The sequence below is a fragment of the Eubalaena glacialis genome, chromosome 12 (assembly GCF_028564815.1).
Source record: "Eubalaena glacialis isolate mEubGla1 chromosome 12, mEubGla1.1.hap2.+ XY, whole genome shotgun sequence".
NCBI classification, from domain to species: Eukaryota; Metazoa; Chordata; class Mammalia; order Artiodactyla; family Balaenidae; genus Eubalaena; species Eubalaena glacialis.
Genome location: NC_083727.1, coordinates 69148436 through 69176134, shown reverse-complemented (window position 1 = coordinate 69176134; position 27699 = coordinate 69148436). Strand labels below are relative to the sequence as shown.

Sequence of the window (27699 nt, the reverse complement as noted above, 5' to 3'; positions counted from 1 at the left end):
ACCTACTATGTGCCTAGTACCATACTAGTTGGGGAAGATACAAATTCTCCCAAGACAGTGGGCTCAACCACAGTGAGGCTTTTAATGTAACCTCCAAGAGAGATTAGAGAAGAACTCAAATGAACACAAAGTTGCTGAGGAAGAACAACAGAGAACATGAAAATCAGGGGGCAGGGGTAAAGGAAGGTTTCTTGAATAAGAAAAATGCATGAATTGAATTTTGAAGAATAATTAGGCTACAAGAAAGTTCTACGCAATGAGAACACAAATATACCTGAGCTGAGGGGAAGTTTGCTCAAGTTTTCTGAGACTAAATTGGCCCAGTGCTCTATGCTGTTCTTGTTGATGTAGAGGAGATGAAGAGTCAATCTCCTATAAAAATAGCTCAAGGCAACCCCTTGGTATTTCATTTCTAAAAAGTCACAAACTTGGTAAAGATAGTAGAGAGAGGTATCATAGAAAGAAGCAGGGGAAGAAAACTGAGAATTCCATTTTCAAAAGCTTGCTGACATTTCTCATCTGCTTATGAAAGTTTTACTACTACTTATGGAAAGTGAAGTTGTGATTTGAGAGTAAAATTTAATATTAGAGAATTAATACAATTTCTTGGCTTATTTAGGTTGGAAAACTTACTCAAAAATACATTCATATTACTATTTCTATTATCTGATTCACAAGTCTAATTTCTTCTTGCTGTTGTTGTTTTAATATAAAATAACCTGTAGCTTACATTTCTAATGAAATAATTTCTGAAAAAATACAGTTACACAAAGACTTCTGCAACTTCAGCTTTACTTTCCATGTCTGGGCAGTTCCATATAACTACACATGAAATTAAACTTTAACCAGTAAGGAAATGGGGGTAAAGACAAGTTAAATGAAAATACCCAGTTAGTATCAAGACCAGTTAATAGACCTGAGTAAGAATACTAGAAAAATGAGGGGCACTGAAAGCACGCAGTAAACTCCCTCTTTTTACAGATTAACTGATAACCCAAATCGTTAGACTTGTCCAAAAAATTCCCAAATCACAGTAATACAGAAATCTTTCCACTATTAACAAAAAATACATATTTATATCATTTGTCCGAAAGCCAATGATGAAAGGTTGGGTTAGATGATCTCATCATGAGATATTATAAAACTGTGCCAATAGGAACCAATTTTAAGTCAGTTGTTTTCTAATTACTTTTAGCCTAGTTTTGTGTGGAGCGGTGAGTAGGAGGGACAAGCAACTGGTAATGCCGTGTCTAGTGGGAAGAGGGAGCTCAGACAACCGAATAAACCTCAGCACCTAAACCACTTACCTTCTCTCCCACTCAGGCCCCACTGAAAGCCTACTGAACCGTCTGTCCTGTCTCATCTCCGGCACAGGCCCCATCTCCCAAAGTAGCCTGGCCCTACTCCCTGGGCCCACCAAGGTGCCCCTGCCACTCCATCAGTCTGCACTCTTCTCACACTGCTGCAGGGTCGAGTTTCTTCATAGCCCTTTGAGGGCAGAAACCCTGCCTTTATCCAGTTTTATGATTTCTTACTCAGCAATGTGTATAACATACAGTAGACACCCAATTTATTAGATGAAGGCATGAGCTAATATATTCCAAAGCTCAGGATTAACTCTCCCTTAATATCCAACACTACTGCCGTCTGGTATAAAATTCCACTAATTTTGACAGCTAGCAGATTCTCACAGAGCTTCTCCTCTTCTCTGGTGGACACAAGTCTAAATAAAAGTGGTCTACTGATAGGGGAATCAAACTCTAGATACAAGTAACATCTGCAGCCTAGTTACTTTATACATCAAGTACGTTACCCTCCTTTTTTGCTAATTTGTGCTGCGCAGTATAATTTTCTCTGCTCCTAGTACTGGTATGAAGAAGAGCATTGTAGGAACACAGGGGAGAGTCACACTCACCGAATCAGCCAGGCTTCCCCAAGGAAGCCACACCTAATTTGATATTCAAAGGCTGAATGGGAGTAATACAGAAAGGAAGAAAACAGTTTGTTGCAGAAGAAACAGCTGGTATAAAGAGGTATTCATTACAGAATACTTCAATTTGCAGCTTTTACAAAATAAATTGGTCTACCAGTAAAAAGCCCCACTGAAGTTATCAATGAACTTTGACAACAAAAGGAAAATTTATTCTAAATTGACAAAATGTATGTTTTTAAATATTTCCTCCTAGAAGTCTGAACTCCCATAAGCATAAGGGATGGGAGCTATCAGTAATAAGCCCCATCCTTCTGCTGATTCCAATATGTCCCGAGATGCTCAAATTAGAGCATTAACAAAATATACATTAAAATATATGGCCGGACACATCTGGAAAAGCAAAGTGCAAAATAATGTGCTACCTTCCTTGAAAAGTGGAGTGGGAATAAAAATGTATTAACAAATTTGTATTTACTTATAAATGCATAAAGAAACTATGAGAAGATAAGTTAAAAACAAACAACAGTAGATAAATGAGGGAGGGGAGAAGAAGGAGAGGGAGACTTTCTTCTCTGTATTTTTCTTACTACATGTTAAATGTCTGCATTATCTAGTTAAAATTCAAATTAAAAATATACCACTGTAAAACACAATTTAAAAAAATCTACCATTAATTTTTCAATATTAAATGTTATCAGTAAAAAAGAACTATCCCTAATTCACTGTGTTTAACATGTATCATTTATATGAAAACTGATTTTACACTTTATATATTTACCTTCTTGGAATTCACTGATTCCTTCATTTTGTGAAGTCCTTATTTACATTTATTTCTCCTTTTCTCTGCTACCAATATATCATCATTAGCAGTGTCTTTTTGTTGTACAGTAACAGTATATATCTATATCTAGCTGAGGCTGATTACAAATTATTCCTCTTCAGCTGTTTATTTTGTCAACAAAATTCAATGGAAAAGCAAATGTTTTATTTATTAAGAAAGCTAGAATAATAATATTCTTCTCGTTTCTTCTTCCTTACACAAAAGCAAGCTAAGAATATTTTGCTGTGTTCCAAAAGTTGATTAAGGAAAATAAATTAAAAATAAACAAGGTGTATTTTCTTCCTTGGCAGTTCACTATTACAATTCTTTGGAAATTATTACATATTTTTCCATAAAAAAATAACATATTTGGGGAAAAGATAGAATGACACTTTCCCAGTCTGCCAGGAAACAGAGCCCTTCTTCAATTGAAGACCTATCAAAATATGCAAGCAAATGTCATGGCAACAGAAGCTCTCACCATGGTAACATCATCTCTGCTACAGGGGAAAACCACTCTAATTCGTCATGTACTTCAAGACAAGACATTAGACTAATTCCAATTTTCATTTTACAATCTATCCATAACATTCAATATACCTGGCAGTAGTAAAGACTTAATAAAAACATTAATATTTCACAAGAAAGCAATATTAAAATCAAAGCTGACTCAATTTACATGCAAACTGATTAATGGGTGAGACATAAAGCCAAGCTGACCCACCTTACAGAAAATCAAGATAGTGATGAAAACATAAAAAAACAGTTATATCACTATTGCTTGAGAGTAAATACTCTAAACTCAATACAGAAACAATTCTATGTTTTACTAATCACAATATAGCTGGCAGATAAAACAAGAAAAAGTCTTATTTTAATAAAACAAAGAAAATATTTCAAGTTTTTATTACCACCTCTATTTTGCAATTCATAACATATAATTCTGTTTTTATTTCATAGTGAGGGATTATTAATGGCACAAAAATTCTTATCTAGAAACGTGTCTCCAGATGACAAAAGTAAAATCAAATATGATTTTTAAAAGGTTAGAAATCAATCAGTTATTACTACAAATAAAAATTTACTATGCTACATAAATCATTAAAACCGCTTGCAAAAGCTAGTAAACAAACAAGGATTATCAACTTTATAAATTAAACTGAAAGATCTAATAGCTGTCAAGTAAAAGATCTACTACCTATAGCATATTAAAATGCCAAACGGCCAACTTAAAATATTCATTTTTAGGTAACAAACCACAAAAGATTAGCAATTCAAAACGTCAATGAAATCGTAAGACTGAAAACCTTATATATAAGGGTCTAATAAACCTATCTGGTTTATGGTATAGACTAATAACCAGATGGAAAATTCAATCTGAAGATACTTCTTTTTAAAAATGATCACCTCAGTTTGTTCAAAGTTTGAGCTTTAAGCCTTAGAAAGACTAGAGGTTCATATTAAAATAAACAGCCAATTTCTTCTTCAAAGAAAACAGCCAATTTCTTCTTCAAAGAAAATACCCATTTTTCTCAAAATATTTAAATATTTTGGCAAGTATAACTTATACTTCAATTTTTTTAAAACACTGTTTATGAATAAAGTAATATAATTAAGTCACCTTTAAATAAAAATATCAGTTACTTTCATATCAACAGCAAAACACAAGGGGAAACAAAAAGGCAGCATGTGATAAAGAAGAGAGTAAGCTGGCTTCAAATCTAGGTTTGGTCTTTAACCTGAAAACAAGGGAAAATCACTAGAGATTAAGGAGGAAGACGACTCTGGATATGGTATGAAGAAAAGACTGGAAGGGGATAAAGTGGAGGCTGCAGGACCAGTTAGGACGCCGCTGCAGTGGTCCAGGCAAGAGGCAGTGAATGACAAGTCACACTGGAGTGTGGCAGTGGTAATGGAGAGAAAAGGGAATAATTTAAGAGAGATTTAGGAGATAAAGCAAGACTTGGAGACGGATTAGAGGGATAAAAGAAGGAAAGGCGTCAAAGATGACATCTAGATTTCTCACTCAAGTAACTGCATATAAGCAACTGAGGGAGGAAATGTTGGGAAAGGATCATTTTGTACAGTTTGTATGTTGGCTTGTTTGTTTGGGGAGTAGAGATGGAGTTCAGCTTCAAAGTATACTGAGTTTCTGGTGTTTTTGAGAAATTTAAAAGGTGATAGAGCAGGGTAGGCAATTAGATATACAAATCTGGAGCTTAAATAGAAATCAAAAGTCTGAGTCAGGCTTACGGGAGATAACTCAAGTGTGGAAAAGATTTCAAGGCAGAGAGCAGAGCATGGTAAAAAATGAAGGTCCAGCATACTGAGCCTTTAGAAACCTGAACTTCAATGGCTAGTAAAAGACGAAAAGCTTGAGTGACATGGAGAAGACATGGCATGAAGCCGCTTAAGAGAGTATTTTTAAGGAAGTGTGGACAGTGGCACAGACTACCACTAGATAATCCAGCAAGAAAAGGGCTGAAAAATGAACTTGATTTTGCAAGGTAAAAGATCACTGGTGACCTTTCAAAAAATCAGTTGATACAAATGGTATTTACTTAGATGAAGCCCTTTTTAAAACACAATCTTATCTAGAAGTACAATATATAAAAGAAATAAATCAGGGCTGCTGTGAGATAAACAGAATGCTTACCTAGTAACCTATCCCTACACATGGTCCCCTGAGGCAGTTCACAGAACCCTAGGACTTTGCAAATTCATGTTTTGAAACCACTGGGCTAGATAATCTTAGAAGTATCTTTTCTGCTTCGAATTACTATAATTCTATAAATACAATTTAATCTACTTTTTTTTTAATTGAGGCTTTCATGGTAATTAATGACTGCTGTGTTTTAGTAAATATCAGATACTAGTACATTTCTTTATAAACACAGAGAAATATCCTAAGCTTTATTTTCCTGAATATACCATCCATTAGCTTTACTTGTCCTTTTTCTTATAAAAGTAATAAACTAAATTCAATTCTGGATGTGTTACAAGGTTATGTCTCTGAAAAATAGAACATTAAATCAAAAGGTAAATGAACTTTCTTCTAAGCTGGTGTTTGGGGTTTTGCCCTCAATAGAATCATCACTTTAATATAGTACCTTTATCACTGTTCTTCAATATTTTGCCAGGATTCAAAATACTTTCTTCTTTTTTTTTTTTTTTTTTTTAGCAGTAGTAATATCTTCTACCTTCTATTCAACTTCAGTTCCCTCACTATAATTACTATAGTGAAGCAGAATTACTTCTTGCTAAGTTTTAGGTAACTAGCACCAAACAAACGTAGGCCTAGGAGTTTTTAAAAAGCAGATGCACCGGGCTTCCTTGGTGGCGCAGTGGTTGAGAATCTGCCTGCCAATGCAGGGGACACGGGTTCGAGCCCTGGTCTGGGAAGATCCCACATGCCGCAGAGCAACTGGGCCCGTGAACCACAATTACTGAGCCTGCGCGTCTGGAGCCTGTGCTCCGCAACAAGAGAGGCCGCGATAGTGAGAGGCCCGCGCACCGCGATGAAGAGTGGCCCCCACTTGCCACAACTAGAGAAAGCCCTTGCACAGAAACGAAGACCCAACACAGCCAAAAATAAAATAAATAAATAAATAAATAAAACCACAACCTTATTTAAAAAAAAAAAAAAAAGTAGATGCACCAAGAATCCTCTTCATTTTTCGCCCTTCATTTGCCTTTGGAATATTTCTGCGGTATTAGAGAATGGGCTGCAGATTAAAAGTCAAGCTTTGCCCACCCCTGACCAGGATCTTCTCTCCACTTTATGCAGCCTCACTCAGGTCGCTAAGTTGGTCACTCAAAATAGTCCCTTTCTTCATTTATTTGAACTGTTGGCTCAAGGAGGCCAACAGATGCAAAACCACATTGTGAGAAGTTTGGGGGATTTTCTGATAAATGTTGTCGACTAAACATGTGCATTTATATCCACTTTGATTTGAAACCTCACTGAAATGGGAGTTACAGAAAAGAGATATCAATAGAAAAGGAAAAACAGGAGAGAAGACAACAGCAAAAAACAACGCATCGAATTCTGGAAAGACAGAAAGTAGATGGAGAAGTTAACAGAGCAGAGAGCAAAGAACACTGAATACTAAGTGCTTGCAGCAACGGATACGAAGGCAGAGGAATTCCTGCTGCGTTCCCCAGAACAGGCTACATAACATACGAAACAGATACCGAGAAGGTTGCGAGGGGGTGAAAGGGAGACCTGGTACTGGAAACAGACTGGGTAAAAGTCTTCACAAGGAGCATTTAGACCTCCAGCTTCCCTCCTCCACCCTGGCAAGAGGCAGGAGATGTTTATTCTGTGGAAAAACTGAAGGACAGAAGCTCCAGTCCAGAAGATTCAAGAACTACAGAAGAGGAAAAGTGAACCTTGGAGAGTGAAGTGAAAAGTTTATCTACTGAAGAGCACACCCTCGCCCCTTTATCTTCTCCATGCGGAAAATGCTAACAGCCAAGCAAATGCCACCCAGCAAGAGACTGGAGGGTTGGTCTGAAGAATTCCAGGGAAAAGAACTGTGGATTCTAACATTTGCATATCCTCCAAAGTAAAAATAAAGGGTGAAAAAATATTTTAACATGACAAAAAATACAGGTTATCTCTAATATACTGTTTTATTTTGTCATAAGGGTCTAACACTCACCCTGCCTGCGCTTCATTATTAAAGCTGAGTTCATCCAAGATTTTAGACTTCCCCAGAAGAAAAACTTAGAAATGTTGGCAAATTTTACATTTTAAAGTTCTTGGCCTGATTAAGGGTCCTAAACTTCTAATTCAGAACTTGCTTTAAAAAGAAAGCCTAAGGAAGGAAGGTAACTTAAAACCTTACAAGGACCAAAATAGAAATGACACTGGGTATTAGGGTCTATGGCTATTAGTTGGAAATGTCATATCAAGCTAAATAACTGCAGCAGGCTGAAAAATGGCCCCCAAAGATATTCAGGAAACTTTATGCCAAATGGTACACCACTTATACCATAAATAGACAATGGTATCGCTTACCCTAAATAATAAGTAGCATTAAAAATTAGACATGATGGAAATGAACCAATGATACTAGACTTCAGTAGAGAATGTTGCCCTTTGAACAGTATAAAACTAAGTCCACACTCATTTTGTTAAAAAGGGAAAGATTAGCAAATCTTAGATATTCAAAACTAGAAATAAGTATACTTTATAAACTGAAAGAATGCATAAAAACTGGAATGGGACTAAATTCTCATTGTGTAATGCAATGTCATTTAATGCCCTGTCTCTGGACCACCTAAAATCATGTCTCCTCCCACCACTGGAAGCTACACCTGTCTGTAATCAACTCTCTTCTTACCTCCTTATACAAAAGACCTAGAGCGGCTAAAAAGGAAAATAAAGGTCTTTCCTTTGAATATGCAATAGCAATCATAAAAAGGCCATTTTACCTGGAAAAGGAACTTGATGACAATGTATAAGCACGGTGGTTTCAACTCCAAAAAATTAAGTGAGAGAAAAATTTAAGTAATCCTTCTTTGGAAGTCACAAAGAGAAATCATAAGAGTCATGAATTATTAGAAAAAGGTATCTTAAACTCTGCTTTCTTTAGCAGAATATCATAAATATAGTTTTTGATACTGTCACTCAAGATCACTTACCTAATGAAAAGTTTTATTTTCATTTTTTAGAAGAGGTAGAAAAGTCATAAATCTCTGTGTAGAAGCCAAGTACAGTCTCACCTCTGACTTTGGCAAATCAAAAGTTTGAAAATGGAGTACAAGGACAGGAATAAAGACACAGACATAGAGAATGGACTTGAGGACACGGGGAGTGGGAAGGGTAAGCTGGGACGAAGTGAGAGAGTGGCATGGACTTATATATACTACCAAATGTAAAACAGATAGCTAGTGGGAAGCAGACACATAGCACAGGGAGATCAGCTCGGTGCTTTGTGATGACCTAGAGGGGTGAGATAGGGAGGGTGGGAGGGAGGGAGACGCAAGAGGGAGGAGATATGGGGATATATGTATATGTATAGCTGATTCACTTTGTTATACAGCAGAAACTAACACAACATTGTAAAGCAATTATACTCCAATAAAGATGCTAAAAAAAAGAAAAGAAAAGAAAATGGAGTACACAGGACCACTCCTGTGATGGTGGTCTAAACTGAGGACACAGTAATTAAGTAAGAAAGAAAAATGAGATTGAAATTACAAAAGCAAAATAATGAAAATATAACAAAGGCTACAAAGTTAAATATAATGAAACTTTGCATATGAGTGAGAAAATTGCCTCCTGCTTACCCTGAATGAATTCATGCTAAATTGGAGCCTATTCTGGATGGCAGCATTAATATACTTTATACTCAGAATACCGTTTAGAAGATTTAACACAAATACAGTAGGAATGCAAAAGAACCACTGAATTAAACAGAATGGCTTTTTCCCATCTTGCAAGATGGCGGGTGAAAAGACTGAGAAGCCAGATACTAAGGAGAAAAAACCTGAAGCCAAGAAGGCTGATGCTGGTGGCAAGGCTAAAAAGGTGAAGCAGGTTAAGAAGGGGAAGCCCCACTGCAGCCGAAACCCTGTCCTGGTCAGAGGAATTGGCAGATATTCCCGATCGGCTATGTATTCCAGAAAGGCCTTGTACAAGAGGAAGTATTCAGCAGCTAAATCCAAGGTTGAAAAGAAAAAGAAGGTGAAGGTTCTTGCTACTGTCACAAAACCAGTTGGTGGTGACAAGAATGGTGGTACCCGGGTGGTTAAACTTCGCAAAATGCCTAGGTATTATCCTACTGAAGATGTGCCTCGAAAGCTGTTGAGTCACGGCAAAAAACCCTTCAGTAAGCATGTGAGAAAACTGCGCGCTAGCATCACTCCTGGGACCATTCTGATTATCCTCACTGGGCGCCACAGAGGCAAGAGGGTCATTTTCCTGAAGCAGCTGAGCAGTGGCTTACTACTTGTGACTGGGCCTCTGTCCCTCAATCGAGTTCCTCTGCGGAGAACACACCAGAAATTTGTCATTGCCACTTCCACCAAAATTGATATCAGTGGTGTGAAAATCCCAGAACATCTCACTGATGCTTATTTCAAGAAGAAGAAACTGCGTAAGCCCAGGCACCAGGAAGGTGAGATCTTCGACACAGAGAGAGAGAAATACGAGATTACAGAGCAGCGGAAGGTTGATCAGAAAGCTGTGGACTCACAAATTCTGCGAAGAATCAAAGCTGTTCCTCAGCTCCAGGGCTACCTCCGCTCTGTGTTTGCTCTTACAAACGGAATTTATCCTCACAAAGTAGTGTTCTAAACTTCTTACAAAGAACCTAATTAAATAATTCCGGTCCATTAAAAAAAAAAAAAAAAAAAAAAAAACAGAATGGAAAGAAACGTGACTAAGTTCACATCCTTCTTACAGACAGATGCCATTCTATCCAGTAACAGTGAAGTCCCTCCCACCAAAGGGCACACTGCAAACACTATGAAAGGTATAATATTAGTGATAAAAACTAAGACAGTTAGAGTGGGTAAAATGTACTTTTAAGAAATAAGAAACTAGACAGAATATGATCATGAGAAATTACAATTACAAATGAAACATATCAAGAAATAAAGACTGAAATCATTAAAACCTCATGGAAAAAGAAAAGGATTAACCAAACACTAATAACTAGTAAAGTATAGTGCTATACCATCAATTAAACTTTTACCAAAATGCGCAGGTGTGAAACGTTTTCTTCTAATGAAGTGAGTCCTTCGTAGTTATACACTAATCTAAGTACCTGCTATGTTAAATTAAAAAGAAACTGACAATGTCCCCTGATGAACAAAATGTGACACTTTCAGAGCCATTCCACATACTGTATAATCTTAATAATCTAGGAGGTGAAGTGTGTAGAAGTGAAAATTCTATTGAAATGATGGCAGGAGAGAAAATTAACAGGAATACAGCCATGTAATAGTGATAGTAATAAACTTTGTAAGTCTATTTAAACTACTGCAACTGTCTAAATCGCCATTTAAGAGATATATTGGCTTTAGGAAAGTAAAATAAGAATAAGAGTTTATTCTCTCTCTTATTAAAAATTCTTTACCTAATATATTTTCATAGATACTGGAAGGAAGAAGGTCTTAAGTATGCTTTATATTCACATACATTGATCAACACATGATCATCACAGAATTCAGAGCTAGAATGTTTTGGCCTGTACATTTTACAGACGAAGAACTAATGTGATATTCGGTGGCCTATCTTACCCAGAGACCACTCTAACCCACTGGGAAGTCTCTGAGGAGAATATGAAAGTATCAAAGCTTGTGTTATTGTTCCATGAAGAATGGATGTTTGCATTCTGGACTCTTTGCAAGGAAACAGTGGGAATTTAAACAAGATCAATGAAAAGTTTCTTAAATGAAAAAGAGATATAGCATAAATTAGATTTTATATATATATATATATATATATAATATATATATGCAAAAAGGAAGATAAAATAGCTATAAATGTAAAAGATGTTGCCTACATTAGTAAAATATAGAACCACTCAAATCTGAAAGCCTAAGGAAAAACATGAGAATGCATTTGTTTCTTTAACAAACATTTTCTAAGACCTATTGGGCCAAGCACTATCCTAGACACTGGATATTTACAGATAAATAAGAAAGGAAAGGATTAATCACCTTAGAGAAGCCCAGAGTTTTTGTGAGATGAAAACATCACTAACAGGTCCCTTATGAGGTGGTAGTTACTTCTCTACCTAGGGTAAGAAACAGCAAGGCATCTTGAAGGAGATCTTTTCTGCTTTGAGAATAATCATTTAAGTGATCCTGTTAGTTCTAAAGGTATTTGGCAATTAAGTAGCAAGTGTTCCAGAGGAAAGAGAGAAAAGAGCATTACCTTTGGCTTCACAAAAGCAAACCCTTCCCCTCTAGGTCCTATGGAATGGAGAGCAGGGAGAGACTTGAGTATGCACAGGAATGCAAGATCTCATTAAGGCCCCAAAGCTTCTCTTTTCAGTCACAATATTACATCTCTCTTGGGTAGGTGGCCTCACGATGAGATCAGCTGGATCAGAGAACCTGAGAAACCCCACATCAGGGAAGGGGAAGGTATGCATTGGTGACCAGGACCTAGACTGCTGTGGGAAAGATTTCATTCCAGACAAAGGTGTGTATGGGGCTAGAAATCACTCTGACCAAGCCAGTCTAAAAGTAATGATAGAAGAGTGGCTCTGTGATGTGTATGTTATGTGTGGGTATTGCCTCAAGAGCTATAAGATTAAGTGTTCATGTCTAAGATGACATGGAAGAAACCTAGCAACTACTTTTCCCTAAAATACCACCATCAGACTAACAGGGGTAACTGACTGAGCAATACCTATCTTCACCAACATCAACATGTAGTCATGAAAGCAGCAAATTCACAAAACATAGGGTCAGTCTATGAATTCAGCAGAATTTCACCTTTCTAGAATCTGGTGATTAGAATCAGGACGCCTTGAATAGATTAAGTTTAAAATCTCAGGGCACAATTATAAAAGGGAAGAATCTAGGAAGTAAAAAGGGATCTTTGCAATTTTGCAATGCACTGTGATTCAGAAGGGGGAGGAAAGAAGGGGCAGAGAGATTTCATTTTAATAATAAAGAAATGTAACTTATTTTCTTCTGCAAGGTGGGAAGTCCCAAGATAAGACAGAGAAAAAGCTATGCAGCCGGACTACAGAATGGAGGGCTTCAGGAGGATTGCCTTCACGTAAATACTGGACTAGATATTACCTGCTAAATTTGACTGTATTAGAAAAAAAAATTAACAGTTCTTTTAGCGAGTTTAAGGAAAGAAGTAATGATAATCACAACAATTGAAAATATACGGCAATTCCTAACTCTAGGTGAAAAAAGTCTTCTAAGGACGAAAATATACTATACTACTTAATGACTCAGATGTGAACAATATTTATATCACCATAGAAATACAAATACTGAACATTCATTTGACCAGGTATGTGATACAATTATAAGGGGATGACAGAAGGAGGAGGGTGAGGGAGCGTTGGTGGGGTTAGAGAGCACAATCCTGTTCTTCAATAACAGAAAGTAAGCAGATCACCAAGAAACAGAAGACTAAGAGAGAGGAACATAATAGATTTTGTAGAAATGGGGGCGGGGGCCGGCCTAAAGCAGAAAATGACTGCCTCCTACGAGGCACTCTGGGTGTAGGGAAGGGTAGGAGGGGACTGCTCTACTTTTCAGGGTAAACCATGATATTTTAATTGACTTTTAAAATCATGGGTGTGTATTATTACATATTACTTGGAACTTAGATAATCTGTCCATAATAGTATTACCTTCTGTATTCTGAATACACAAAAAAAGAGAAAAAAACTGTAAGAAATAACGTGGCAGAAATCCTCACGAAACTAGTATACCCAGATCCAAAGGCATATTAAAAATTATATATATATCATGATCGAGTAGCATATCCCAGAATGTAAGGATGGGTCAACATGAGAAAGTCACTGTAATTTACTACATGAAAGTCATTAAAAGGAAAATGACATGATAACTTCAATGGATACAGAAAAGGCATTTGTTAACTCCCAAAACCTGGTATTTCTGATTGAAAAAAAAAAAAAAAACTTTGTAAAACCTCCGTAAAAACAAAAATTTCTTAACATGATAAAAGGTATCTAAAAGAAATCTACAAAAACATACTTAATAGAGAAAATTTAGCCACATTGCCTTTGAGGTTGAGGATAAGGTATAAATGTCTCCCTCTCCTCCATCCAATGAGAGTAATATCTAAGCCAGTACTTGAAGTCCTGGCCAATATATAAAATTAGACAACTGTTAGAACTAAGAGTGTTCAGCAAGACTGTTGAACCAACAACATAAGTCAGTCAACAATGTGACAATACACTAGAAGTACCAAATTTTAAAAGATAGCGTTTACTATAAAAATAGAAAATAATATATCTAGAAATTAGACTAACAACAACAATTAAAAACTTAAACTGGATTGGAGAACAGTAAAAGACCTGAAAAGAGCTCTACCTTATTCATTGAGAAGGCAACTCAACATTGTAAAAACACTGATTTTCTCCAAATTAATCTAACTTCAAAGCGTTTCCAATTAAACTCCCAACAAGAATTTTTGGGTAACCTGACAAACTGATTGAAACTTTTATGTTAAACCAAATGTCCACAAATACTTAAGAAAATCAATTATGAAGTCATCGTAATAACAAGTGTGGTAACTAGAAGAGGGACAGACTGATAAACCACCTTACCACATTAGACATCACAAGACTCACCTGTCAGGCCATTTCTCTTATATATACCAAAATCTCATACATGCATGGGTCTGAACCACCATGAGTTTAACAGAATGAAACACTGTAATTCCTGTTATAATTAGATTTTATTTCTTTCAATCCAGGGAGATTAGGCTTAGAAAATACTGGAACTCAAAGATCTAATGTCTATCTTCCTAAAATAGTATTTTCTACTATTTCTGTCCCCAGCCTCTAACTCTCCTCCATCTCCTCCTCATTCGACCACAAAAGATTTTTCCCTCCACCTGTTTGGCAAGGGGGGCTGGGAGGAAGACAGAACCTAATCACATACCACATTATACCTAAATTTGCATAATAGCAGAGTTTTACTATATACGTAAAGCATATATAATACAGTGTGTAATACATAATGTTCAAAAATATTACAGCCTCCTTCCCTTTCCTCCAGGTACCCAGTTTGATGTGTCTCTACATAACTTGACAACTAGCCTGCACCCTAATTTCTAAGGATAGAGTTAGTGAAGGCAAAATGAAGCTTATGACAAGGTGTGGCACATGAAATACAACTCTTTCCTATAAGAGCAGTGGTTCTCCTACTTGAAAACGCATCAGAGTCACTGGGAAAGCCTGCGAAAGCACAAATTGCTGGACTCCATTCCCAGCAGTTTCTCATCAGTAGGTCTGTGGTGAGTGACATTTATAACAACTTTCTGGGTGGTGCTAATGCCACCTTGTCCACAGGCCACATTTTTGAAAAGCATTGCCCCACAGAGCACAGGTTCTCAAGTGAAGGCAAATTTGCCCTTCAGGGGAAATGAGGCAGTGAATGTGTATATTTTTGGTTGTCACAAGCTGGAGGGGTGGGAGGGAGAAGTAATACTGGCACCTGGTAAGTACAGACCAAAGATGCTGCAAAACATCCTACCACGCACAGGACAGCTCCCCGCAGCAAAGGATTATGTGGCCAAAAACGTCAATGATGTGGAGGGAGAGAAACCTTACCATCAGTAAAACATAATTACTCCAAACATGTGATTTGACCATTAAGTTATTGAAAAGTTCTTCAGTGAGTTTCAGAAATCTGACATGGAATAAATATGCAAAGAATTGTGGTTTTCTTCAAATATTGATAACTCTGAATTTTACTCATCCATGGCAAAATGAAGTTTTAAAAATATTAATACTTAAAGATATACTGGGCTACAGAAAGAAATAAGCATTTATTTAAATAAGGGTATTGGTAGATTTCTAGTAAAGAAACATAACATTCATTTTGCAAGAGTAGTAAGAAAACTAATTATATTAAAAGACTAATAACTTCCTTGAAAAATAATGATCAGCCATATTTATTTCCTAAGCTAAGTGAAAAGCAAACAACTGTTCATTGTACTATTATATGTATTTAGTATAAACGAAATATTTTATTTTATAATGAAAATTTGTTTTAAGGAAAAGCAGTGATTATAGCAGTAATCAATCCTAAGTAAATATATCTAAGGAAAATGTACTTTATATATACATGCATGGGCGTACATGGATATACATACACACTACACGCACACATGCACACAGAGACAAATGTACTTACTCCAGTGGGCTGGAAAATGAGACCATCCATTTCATGGCTGACTTCTTTGGCAAAATTTCCTTCAAGTAGCTATAAAATAAACACACAAATTTTTAGAAACACAATAATCACTTTAAAAGGTTTTAAATTTTTTGTAAGCTTTACAAGAGCTTCTTAATACATAAGCTTTAAAAATGGAAATACAAAATGGGGGAGAGGGGTGATCCAGAGGGATCTAGGTTAATATATCCTAAGATTATTTTTTAATATATGCAGGTTTCCATTCCATGGCAGGCTAGATATCTCGAACAACAGTCCTAACTACAATAACCAAAATGATGGATAAAATATTTAAAAAAATTTTTTCTTCTTCCAGTTTTATTGAGATATAATTGACATACAGCACTGTATGAATTTAAGGTGTACAGCATAATGATGTGACTTACATACATCATGAAATGATTACCACAATAAGCTTAGTGAACATCCATCATCTCATAGAGATACAAAATAAAAATAAATATATTTTTTTCCTTGTGATGAGAACTCAGGATTCACGCTCTTAACAACTTTCATATATAACATACAGCAGTGTTAATTATATTAGTCATGTTGTATATTACATCCCTAGTACTTATTTATCTTACGACGGTGGTCAAAAGGTACAAACCTCCAGTTATAAAACATATTTTTAAATGCACTATGCTGAGCCAGCACAAAAGGAAGGAAGGCATAGACCAAAACCAAAACCAAAGTAGAAACTCTGGGAAGTAATAAATAAAGGGAATAAAAATAAACATACACCAAAAAGGAGAGAGCAGAGAATCTTGCTTGGGGATAGATGGAGCCGGGATAAGATTTCTCTGAGAATCTGTAAAAACAAGCTAGCTCGAACATGGGGATCACAGCCCCAAAATGCATTATCTGTGTTTTCCCCAAACTTTCAAGCAGAAAAATTTAACCTTCCTTTTTGTCCTACTTTTTGCCTCATTTTTTGTCTTTATTACATTTTTTTCAAGCAAAAAAATTGCATTGCAAGGAATACACAGTATGAAATACAAATAACAAGTTTTTTCAATGCCATATCTACTGAAAAGCAGAGTTACAGGTCCAACGCTCTCCAATTAGTTCAGAACAAGTAGTTTTAAACGCTTCTCTTCCACGGATTTTTATATTATTCTGAAGAACTGAACATATGCATCACTGAGTGAGGACCTACACACTGATTTTCTGCATCTCGGGGAAGAGAGCAGAAGATACTTTCACAGAGCCAGGTAATAATGTCATGTTACCCAGAGTCTGGCCAACTGCCAAAAAACATTTAGGCTAGTTCTGGGATTCAAATATGTTCCACCAAAATTTTGGATATGCTGTGTGTTATTCAATCACAATCTTTCATCACAATCACATCCTCTAAAAAACAACTACACTTAAAGGCAGATTTGCATTCCAAAAGCAACAACCAAAATTTCCAGTGTATTGCACATGCCACAAGATCTGTGATTCTCCTCCCAAACTGTGCCTTCATCCTCTCTGCCATTTCATTCCTCGAAATCTGTAATTTCTCTAAACTGGGGGCAGTTCAGCAAAGAAAAGTAAGAGCAATCTCAGTTTCTAACTGCTTTAAGACCAATTTGAGTTTGAATAATCTACACTTCCTTGAAGCTGTAATGCTCCTCAGTCAAATTCATGGGGACAGAAATTACAGAGTCTTGGGGAGGAGAGAACGAGGTGTTAGCGGTTGATGGGTACAGAGTTTCAGTTTGGAAAGATGAAAAAGATCTGGAAATAAATGATGGCAATGGTTACACAACAATGTGAATGTACTTAAAGCCACTGAAATGTATGTTTAAAAATGATTAAATGGTCAATTTTATGCGATGCATATTTTACCACAATTTTTTTCCAACTGTAATGCTCTTGATATTTTCTTTTTTGTTGTGTTTTGTTCTTTCGTCTTAATGACACTAAAAAAGTGGGGAGCTTGCAGACTGGGACTCCTAGAGCCATATTATCCAGAGTTTGGCCAAAGAGGTAAAAATTTCAGACCAGATCTGAAATTGATCTCCAATTCATTCATAGGTTTAAATGACCTACCCATCTGAGGAGGAAATTGCTGAAGTAAAAGTTCAATATGGATTAAAAGTACTGATTTCTTATAATGAACTAATGATGGGTAAAGGGTCAAACAAGAAAAAAAAATGTATAAAATTGATAATTCTTGTACTTCATCATGTAAGAAAAGGTAACCTACTAAATTCATACCATAAAATCCTGCTGAGGAATGAAGCAATAAAAACAAAATGCCACAATTATCTTTTTAAAAAACATTTTTCAAAGGTTAAACAATTTGTTCTTTTATTGTAGGTACATCATTTACGGCAAGTAAACATAGCTTTTCCATTCTTAGACCATCTTTCTCCGATTCATATACTGGACCATCCCTGTAGATAAAGTATATATAAAGTTAACAGTATAAAGTATAGTGTTGGCAAGACTCTAGATAACATGATGTTACCTGCTGCAGAAATGAAAGTAACTTCCTTTTTTATTTTACTCTAACTTTTTAAGAATCATAGAATTTAACGGACTATGAAACTTCTTAGGTCAAAAGAATACTGCTTGTTTTCACTCGTTTTACTGCTTACTGATTACTCTAGACAATATTTCTTTCTTTACTTAATACATATACAATATTACCTAGCATATATTAAAGACCTTTTATAAAGTGTTGTTGTGCTTGGTTCTTAATATATGTACATCATTCAAAACACACAACTCTTCATGAGATGTATAATTTTGAATTTTATATTACTATTCACTTCACCAGAAAAGGAAACTGAGACCATCAGCAATTAAGTGACTAGCTTCAAGTCAGACAGCTAAAAAAGTAAAATCACTCAGAACAGATTTCAATCAGACTTTAATTAAAAATAAGGAAATAGGGGACTTCCCTGGTGGCGCAGTGGTTAAGAATCTGCCTGCCAATGCAGGGGACACGGGTTCCATCCCTGGTCTGGGAAGATCCCACATGCCGCAGAGCAACTAAGCCCAGGCGCCACAACTACTGAGCCCGCGTGCCACAACTACTGAAGCCCATGCGCCTAGAGCCCGTGCTCCGCAACAAGAGAAGCCATGGCAATGAGAAGCCCGCACACCGCAACGAAGAGTGGCCCCCGCTCGCCAAAACTAGAGAAAGCCTGCGTGCAGCAATGAAGACCCAATGCAGCCAAAAAGAAATAAATAAAATAAATAAATAAATTTATTTAAAAAAAAAAAAAAAAAGGAAATAACCAGAGAAAGTCTCTGACTCTCTGAAACAAATGCCTCAAAGACTTCTGAAACTTCCCACGTATATAGGTCCTCCAATCATCATTTAAAAAGTACAGACTTTAAATGTATTGTAGCACGTACTATATGAATAAGATACATACAAAGGGAGGTAAAATTCTTGGGGTGTTTTTTTCAGCGATAAAATCTAAAAATTTTCTCAATTTATATAACAAATTTATATAATTCATTTATTCATATCAGAAATCACATATAGGGGCTTCCCTGGTGGCGCAGTGGTTGAGAGTCTGCCTGCTGGTGCAGGGGACAGGGGTTCGAGCCCTGGTCTGGGAGGATCCCACATGCCGCGGAGCAACTGGGCCCGTGAGCCACAACTACTGAGCCTGCGCATCTGGAGCCTGTGCTCCGCAACAAGAGAGGCCGCGATAGTGAGAGGCCCACGCACTGCGATGAAGAGCGGCCCCCGCTCACCACAACTAGACAAAGCCCTCGCACAGAAACGAAGACCCAACACAGCCAAAAATAAATAAATAAATAAATAAAATTTTTTTAAAAAGAAAGAAATCACATATATAAAATAATATGTTAAATTTAAAATATTGCTTTTTCCAATCATAATTCCTGAAAGAAAATTTATCCAAACTTGTTATGAGCATCTTCTATATATCAGTGTCTTTATCGTTAGAGCCAATACTTAAAGTCACTTAACACATTTCCATTATTTTCACCGCTGTCTCTGAGTTATAGCATACTTCAAATTATACATGAGACCGTCACTACAGATGTTATCTTAAGCTACAAGTACCGTCTGAATAACATTAGCAAAGTTTTTCCCCCCTCATCCATTCCTTAGGTCTGTATTCATAATCTTCAAAGTGTTCACCACCTTTAAGGTTATCCTTTTTTTTTCTTTTTCTTTCTTTCTTTCTTTCCTTCCTTCTTGCCTTCCTTCCTTTCTTTCTTTCTTTATGGCTGTGTTGGGTCTTCGTTGCTGCGCACAGGCTTTCTCTAGTTGCGGCCACCGGGGGCCACTCTTCTTTGCGGTGCGCAGGTTTCTCATCGCAGTGCGCAGGTTTCTCATTGCGGTGGCTTCTCTTGTTGCGGAGCACGGGCTCTAGTCACACGGACTCAGTAGTTGTGGCTCACGGGCTAGTGGTGCACAGGCTTAGTTGCTCCGTGGCATGTGGGATCTTCCCGGACCAGGGATCGAACCCACGTACCCTGCACTGGCAGGCGGATTCTTAACCACTGCGCTACCAGGGAAGTCCCTAAGGTTATCTTTTAAAAGCTTTTTATGGGAAAGTTCCACTTTTACTTACGGTGTAAAACATGTCTAACCTGACAATAAATTTTTAAAAAGCAGACAATCTATAAAATCATAGCTTTTGTTAAGGTTTAGAGGGTTGAGGTCTCCACAAAATCAGGTAAACTGAATCCCAGGCCCTCCAAAGAAAGATGAGACACATGAACCCATTCACCTTTGGAAGAGCATAAGAGGAAAAAATGGCAGCCACAAAAGTGGGTACAAAGAAAAACTGAAAGTTTGTTCAATTCTTAAAAACCAAGTGTGGGTTAGTATAACAGTATAGAATCCCTGGAAGTCCCAAACACAAGAGGACTCTAAACCTACTCACTAGCTCTATTCCCCAGGTTTCTATCAGGATTCACAGGAAAGACCAGGGGTAGGACAAGAAAGATAAGAAAGCCTCATCTTAGTTGCAAACAGACATAAAATCCTTTCCAGACCCTTCCTGATATGAAGTAAAGGCCATCTGAGGATAAAGTCGTCTGCAGCTACACACGGGTCCAGAAACAGCCTTGGTCCAAGGATATTATATTGATAAAAAGGAGAAAAACTTGCTCCTGCCAAAACATCCCACCTATGCAAGGCAAAATTCAGCTGCCAAGAGGGAGAGGTCAGCCCACTGAGGGGAAACCCATCCCTGAGACTCAGGTGCTCAGGGTCTGCTTAACAGCAAGGCTTGAGGAGGAAAACTAACAAAACCCCAGAGTCTGCACAAATCAGGCACTGAGTGACAAGAAACAGTCAATTACATATGAGGGAGAATGCAAGAGCACAAAAATAGACCACTATGTGGTATAGGCAAGCAGAGCCCACTGAAAGCTACAAGTGAAGCAGGAACACTGGAGAAAACCCATTTTATACTCCAGTTCTCTCAATAAGCTCAAGTAACAGAAGTCATCTGCTTAAGGAATCTGAAGTCTTCGGAGCACAGAAGATAACTACATAGCAATACAAACCCATGTCAAATACAGATTATTCAACCACTAACCCCGCCTCCAGCAAATGAAGCTTATTAAACTTAAAGGAGAGGTACGTCCATTACTAAGCACAAAGACATCTACCTCAGTATATATTGTTCATACAGAAAAAAATGCCCAGCATCCAATCAAAAATTACCACACACACATACAAAGCAAGAAAAAAATGACCTACATTCAATAGATAAGGCAGTCAATAGAAAAAAACATAGGGATGGCCCATATTTTGGAATTATCAAACAAAGATTTTAAAATAACTTTAACATTTTAAAGGAAAAGGTGGAAAACATGCATAAGCAAACGTGGAATTTCACCAAAGAGTTGAAAATAATAAAAAACAAGACAAATGGAAATGCAAGAAATAAAACCATAATATCAAAGAAAAAGAATGCTAATCAATGGGAATGACAATCAATGGGATTATCCACAGACTGGATAGAACAAAGGAAAGAATCACTGAACTTGAAGAAGAAAAGAGTGTAGCACTTTTTCCAACTGAAATACAAAAAGGCAAAAGGGGAGATGTTGGGGTGGCGGGGGTCAGGAGGAAGAGAATGAGGAATCAAAGAGCAACGGTAAAGATGTCTTAAAAATACTTACAACATGTAGACAGAAAATCAGAAAGAATATGGAGGACTGTAACAACAATGAAACAACGTGACCTATTTGACATTTTATAGAACACTGTACCCAACAATAGGAGAAAATACTTTCCTTTTCCAAGAGCATACAGCACATTTATAGGTCAAAGTCATACAAAGTATGCTCCCTGACCACAATGAATTAAATTAATAATCAGTAAGAGAAAGATATCTGGAAAATCCCCCAATGTTTAGAAACTTAATAACATACTTCCAAATAACCCATGAATAAAAAGAAAGAAGTCAAAAGGAAATTTTTAAAGTATTTCATACAATGAAAATACAGTAGATGGATATATGACAGATGCAGCTAAAGTGTGTCACAGGAAAATCTGTTGTACTAAATGACTAATTAGAAAAGAAGAAAGGTCACAAATCAACGATATCAACTTCCACCTTAAGAAACTATGGGCAACCCTAGAGAATTTAGGAATCACAGATACTAGAAGGAGCCACTTTGGCTGAGATTGTACACCCAATGAAGAAGACCACTCCCACTAAGACCAAGACCCAGACGTAGTTGAAGAAGGAACATCTATGGCTCACAAATGGCGGAGGAGTTGATGAAATGTCTTGATGAGGCATCTCACCAGTTTTTAAAGATGTAAGCTGTGGTTAGAAAGCAGTATGTCTGAATTTAAAATATTAAAGTAGGAGTAACAGCCAAGGATAAGTTGCCAAAGTGAAAGTGACCAAATCAGAAGAAAGTCATGAATGAAAATTTCCAAGAAATGGAGAAGCCAGGGTTACAAGTAGAGCAAACCAAACACAGAAAAGTTGAGTTCAGCAAGGATGATGACCAGTCTTTGAGAAAAGAGTTTAAGTTAGGCACAGCTTCTAGGGAAGGAGGAATAGTTATCAAGAAGTCAAAAAGAGGCTGAATATACTTAGTTAAAATAGCATGGCTTGAAAGGTTAGGATTTATTTTAATAACTTAAACATCAGATGATTTTAAAACTCACTTTGGTATCCTTTTTGTCTCTGATGTTATATTCCAAGATAAAATGTCCTATACTCTTAAGCTAGTCTGTTTTTTTCCTCTTCTATCAATATATTTTAAGTAAAATTTATGAGTTACACTTGTATTCTTACATAAGAAGTGCTGTTTTTCTTAATTTGTTGGATGACAACATCTCAATAAAAATAAAATTTCATCCAGCATTCATTAGGAAGATATTTCCTGACTGCCTACCAATGCCAGAAACCCAGTTGGCATTAGGGATACTGGGGATCCAACCTAGGCCAATATGCCTAAATAATACCTTAATTTTAATTTAACAGTAAAACTATCAAAGGCAATGATGTAATTAGCCATTTCTCCCTGCCAGTTTTTCTTCAGAAACACAGTTCTACTTAAATTACCAAAGATGTTTTTAAAACACATCTAGCAAAAATTTTTTTAAAGATATCTTACTTTAAAAATATTTAATTACAAAACCTTGGAGAAGCTTTAAGGTGGAGTATGTGGTGAACTATCCTAAAGATCCTAGGATGTCTATGGCCATACCACCCTCAAGGTGCCCAATCTCAGGTAAAGATCCTATGGGACATTGTTTCAGAACTACAATTTTCTTGATTATTTTCCACCAGATAAAATTAGAAGATAATTAGATAAAAGGTAATATAGTAGACATAATATATCAAATAGTTATTAATAAAGCAGGATAGTACTTCATAAACTTTTACTTATAAGATTTAAATTTGCTTACCTATGAATATAATCTCATTAGCTGAATACCCTGCAGAAGGCATGTAACTTTCCATTAACCAAAGACTGGAGGAACTGACAAAGGTTATAACCAGGTGATTGACTTTGAATTGATATTGTATATGTCTATGAATCAGGAAGTAATTGGAAACCAAATCATTATAAATGCATAAGCAGAGAAAGATAATGCAAAAGGGCTTGAAATTAGAAACCTAAGAAACAAAAGAGAAACTGTAAAGTTACAAAGCATAGAAAGGAACCTTTTAGAAATAAGCAAAATGATAGCTTAAGACTACAATGAAGAAGGAAATGAATCTGCAATGTAATTGAGAATGCAAATTGGCAACATCAATTCAGCATAGTATAGAAAAATAATATTCTTTTCTAAAACAAGAAAAGAATAAACTATCTCCACCTTTCTGTTCTGGACTATTCTACTCACATCAGATATTTTCTGAGCAGATGTTCCCCACATAGCCTCAGCTGATTGCCTGAGAATACTCAATACAGTAGCTTCTACCTGTTGACTTTTTTTAATGTGCTTTCATAGTTCTCCTAAAGTTCAAGGTTTAGTTTTACCAATCCCCCCAAAATGGAAACTTCCACCCACCTGGTTATTACTATTTATTCTTTTCCATTCCCAAAGTATAACTCCTAATTTAGTTAAAGATTATTCAATGCTTCTGTACCCTAAATACTCCTCTAATCAGCACAAAATCACACTATAAAACTCACATTTCTTGTTCACCAAAAAGCCGATATCATTCTCTTCTTTTAAAAACAATGATTTGTTTTCTATTTTTTACCAGTGATGCCTACATGACAATATAATTAAAGTTAGCTAATCAAAATATAAATAGCTTCTGGAACACTATCATTGGCTCTTTCATTAACCTGTATTATTGCAATTAAAATTAGGCATAATAATTCTAGTGAATCCCACTTGACAAATCAGAAAATCTAAAAGCAAAATTTCTCTAGGAAATACAGTTTCTTTATTTTTTTGGTGGTTGTTAGTCTTATTTCTACCAAAACTCCCTCACAATTTCACAAAGTAGAAGTCAACTCACCCTCATGGAACAATCAAAGTTCTTTTTGCCAGATTTCCAGTTTTTCTTTTTAATCTCATAATTCAGAAATCATTCATTCACTCAACAAACATTTGTTTAGTGCCAATAATTGACAGCCACTCTATCAAGAGTTTGAGATTTAATAGAGATCAATCAGTTTCTATCCTGGAAGGGCTAGTGTCCAATCTAGTGTGGAGGTCCCAAACTCAAATGCCTGTAGGTACCAGGCCATGAACCTGAACTGGACTGGTTATAAGATAATGGGGACTAGTAAAAACTATGACAAACTGGAGAGCACATCTTCATCTACAAACAAACTCAGTATTTTTTAAGTTTTACATGAGCTTAATCTTTCTGGGACCTACCAGTTTATGACTTCTGGTTAATATGGACCTAAACACACATAAAATAGTCATTTCACATAGTAAGTGCTTTTAGTGGAGATGCTTAAAGACTTCTGAGAGAACAGAAAAGTAATTATCATTTCATCTATCATCCACGGCTTTATTCAAATGTTTATTGAGTACTAATTATCCACTGGGGGGGGGGAGATAAGAAGAAGAGAAGGAGCAGAAGAAGAGGTAACACATATAATAATACCCTATGCCAGACACTGCTCTAAGCATTTTACATATACGACTGGCTCTCTGTAGCCGGAGATGTGGAACCCCAAATACGGAGGGCCAATTTTACTACATTATTTTATGTAAGGAACTTAAGCATCCAGGATTTTGGCATCACAGGGGTCCTGGAACCAGTCCCCTGCAGATACCGAGTGATAACTCTATTAACTCATTTTAGCTTCAAAACAATCTTATGAAATTAGGGACCATTATTATCCCCATTTTAAAGGTGAATGAAGCTTAGAACCTGCCCAAGGTCACAAAGCAAGGAAGTAAAATCCAAAATCATTCTGGCTCCAGAGTCCATGTTCTTGATGGCTTTTCTAAACTAGGTTGTCACATTCCTAGAAATCTCCTAGTCTCTAGTCTAGGTTATATACTCCATCAACATACCCTCATAGCACCAGCGCTCCCCTCCATCACAGGATTTTCCTGTTTAATTGTCCAACTACCAAACTGAGCTGTGGGGATTTTGAGGTCAGGAATCACATCTTATTATCATTGTATCTTCAGTATCTATTACAGCAATTTGGTGCAGAGTAAGCTCTCACTTCAACAAACACGTGCTAAATAAAAATAAAGTGAATAGCACAGTGAGAGGACTGATAAAAAAACAAGTCAATGAGTATAGGTCAGGCCAAAAATACATGGAATGTATTATCCCAAGAAGCTGTATAAAATGAAAGCATAAAAAATTTTAAGAGCTGTTTAAAGGCTGTTGATCTAATGCATACACACATTATTAAAGGGGTAAGATTGTTTTTAAAAGCTAAAATCATCATTCATGGTTAATAACTGCCTCACAAACCGTCCCTTACTACCTCCATGATCTCCAGTGGGAAGAACAGTAACGCGGTCCTAACTGGTCTTTGTGATTGTAGGTTAACTTCTTCTCCCCTAGAAACTACTTCTACTCACTACTGCCAGAACTGCCTTTCTAAAACAATTTATTGTACCACAGTCATGTGTAAAAATCTTTGAATGTTCCTCACTGCCTGCAGTCCAAGTTTCCTTAGCCTGGTTTTTAAAGTTCTTTTTTTTTTTTTTTTTCAGGGCAACCTCTCCTAAATGTTTTCCAGATTGTTTACCCAGATTGCAGCTGCTATGAAGTATAGGTGAGCATTTCCTTCATGGGTAGAAAAGCATGACCTACTAATTTTGGAAGAATATTAAGCACTTTTAGACGGAATACAAGAATAGAATGGATACTTAGCCATAAACACATAAGTGATGCAATAAAAATAAAACCAAACTAAATAAATGGCTGTCTGAATGTCACAAGAAAAGGGACAAAACTTAGAGAGATAAAGAAACCAAAGAAGAGATTAAATATTTGCAATGTGAGCATAAAGGAAAATCAAATTTACTTATAAAATACAATTTAAGACTTTCAAACAAAGAGCAATATGGTAAATTGCAGAACAATGGATCTCATTCAAAAACACATCCTCTGTTTGAACAGGTGTGTACTGAAGAATTAACTTTACCCAAGGAGAGGTCTGGCCTTTGCCCTCCCCTACTGGGAGGTGATCTCTAGACCCTTGGAATGCCCTACCTGACAAGAGTATCTTTGCCTGCCTGGAGGGTTTGCCACCAGAAAGTCTAACAATATGGTTTATGATGGGGGCTTTGAAACACACCATGTCAGTTCTAACCTCCAGAGGAACTGGAGATTAAATGTATTAGCCCGAAACTCTGGGAGGGACTGAACACTCACTAAAGGTCAGGCCATGCTGGTAGTGTGTCACTGATCTGCAATATAAACTCTGGACACCAAAGGCTGGGGTGAGGTTCCCCAGTAGGCAATACTCTGAGTAGTGTCACACATCTTAGCCAGGAGTAGGTAACACCATCTATGAATCCCTGAAGAGAATTTGGGCCACTCCCAGATTCTGCCTTACTAGGCTTAGGCTCTTCCCTTGGCTGGATTTAATTTATGTCCTTCTGCTACAGTAAAACTTACCAGACTCTTCCTTTGGCTGATTTTAATTTGTATCCTTTCATTACAGTAAAACTGTAATCATAATAGTGCTTTTCTGAGTTCTAAGGCCTTCTAATAAATTATCAAACCTGTGGGAGTCCCTGAGGGACCCCAGAATTTGTAACCAGCAGATCTGAAGTGAAGGTGGCCCTGGGGACCCCCCAAAATTGTAGCCAGTGTCTAAGTAAGGGCAGTCTTGTGGGGACTATGCAGTTTGCCTGAACTCATTACAGTAACTTTTTGTCACTGTATTTCTCTAGTTGATACAATTTAAACTGTCCTCAAAGTCATACCCCTCAGAAGGAAAGCATCTGACTTCCCCTGTTGGGCATTACTGCCAAGAGGCTATTCAGGAAGTGGCAGACTGTAGAATGATGCCGTAGTTGCCCTGTCAGATAACGGGTAAAGTGACACAGTTAGCCACCACACAGGAGAACTTTAATAGACACTGAATATCTCTGGACGAGGACAACCCATACTGGGATACCAAATGT

The 27699-nt window shown here is 36.8% G+C and overlaps 1 protein-coding gene and 1 pseudogene across 2 annotated transcripts in view; one reads left to right on the top strand and one right to left on the bottom strand.

Moving 5' to 3' along the window:
• The window catches only part of RNGTT (RNA guanylyltransferase and 5'-phosphatase), a 234513-nt gene that overhangs the window by 100997 nt on the left and 105817 nt on the right, over window positions 1–27699 (bottom strand). For both annotated transcript variants that reach the window (XM_061206736.1, XM_061206737.1), the window contains exon 12: window positions 15630–15698. In XM_061206736.1, coding sequence (XP_061062719.1) covers window positions 15630–15698 — 69 coding nt within the window. The remainder of the gene's footprint in view (window positions 1–15629; window positions 15699–27699) is intronic.
• LOC133102070 (large ribosomal subunit protein eL6-like) lies at window positions 9192–10087 on the top strand (annotated as a pseudogene).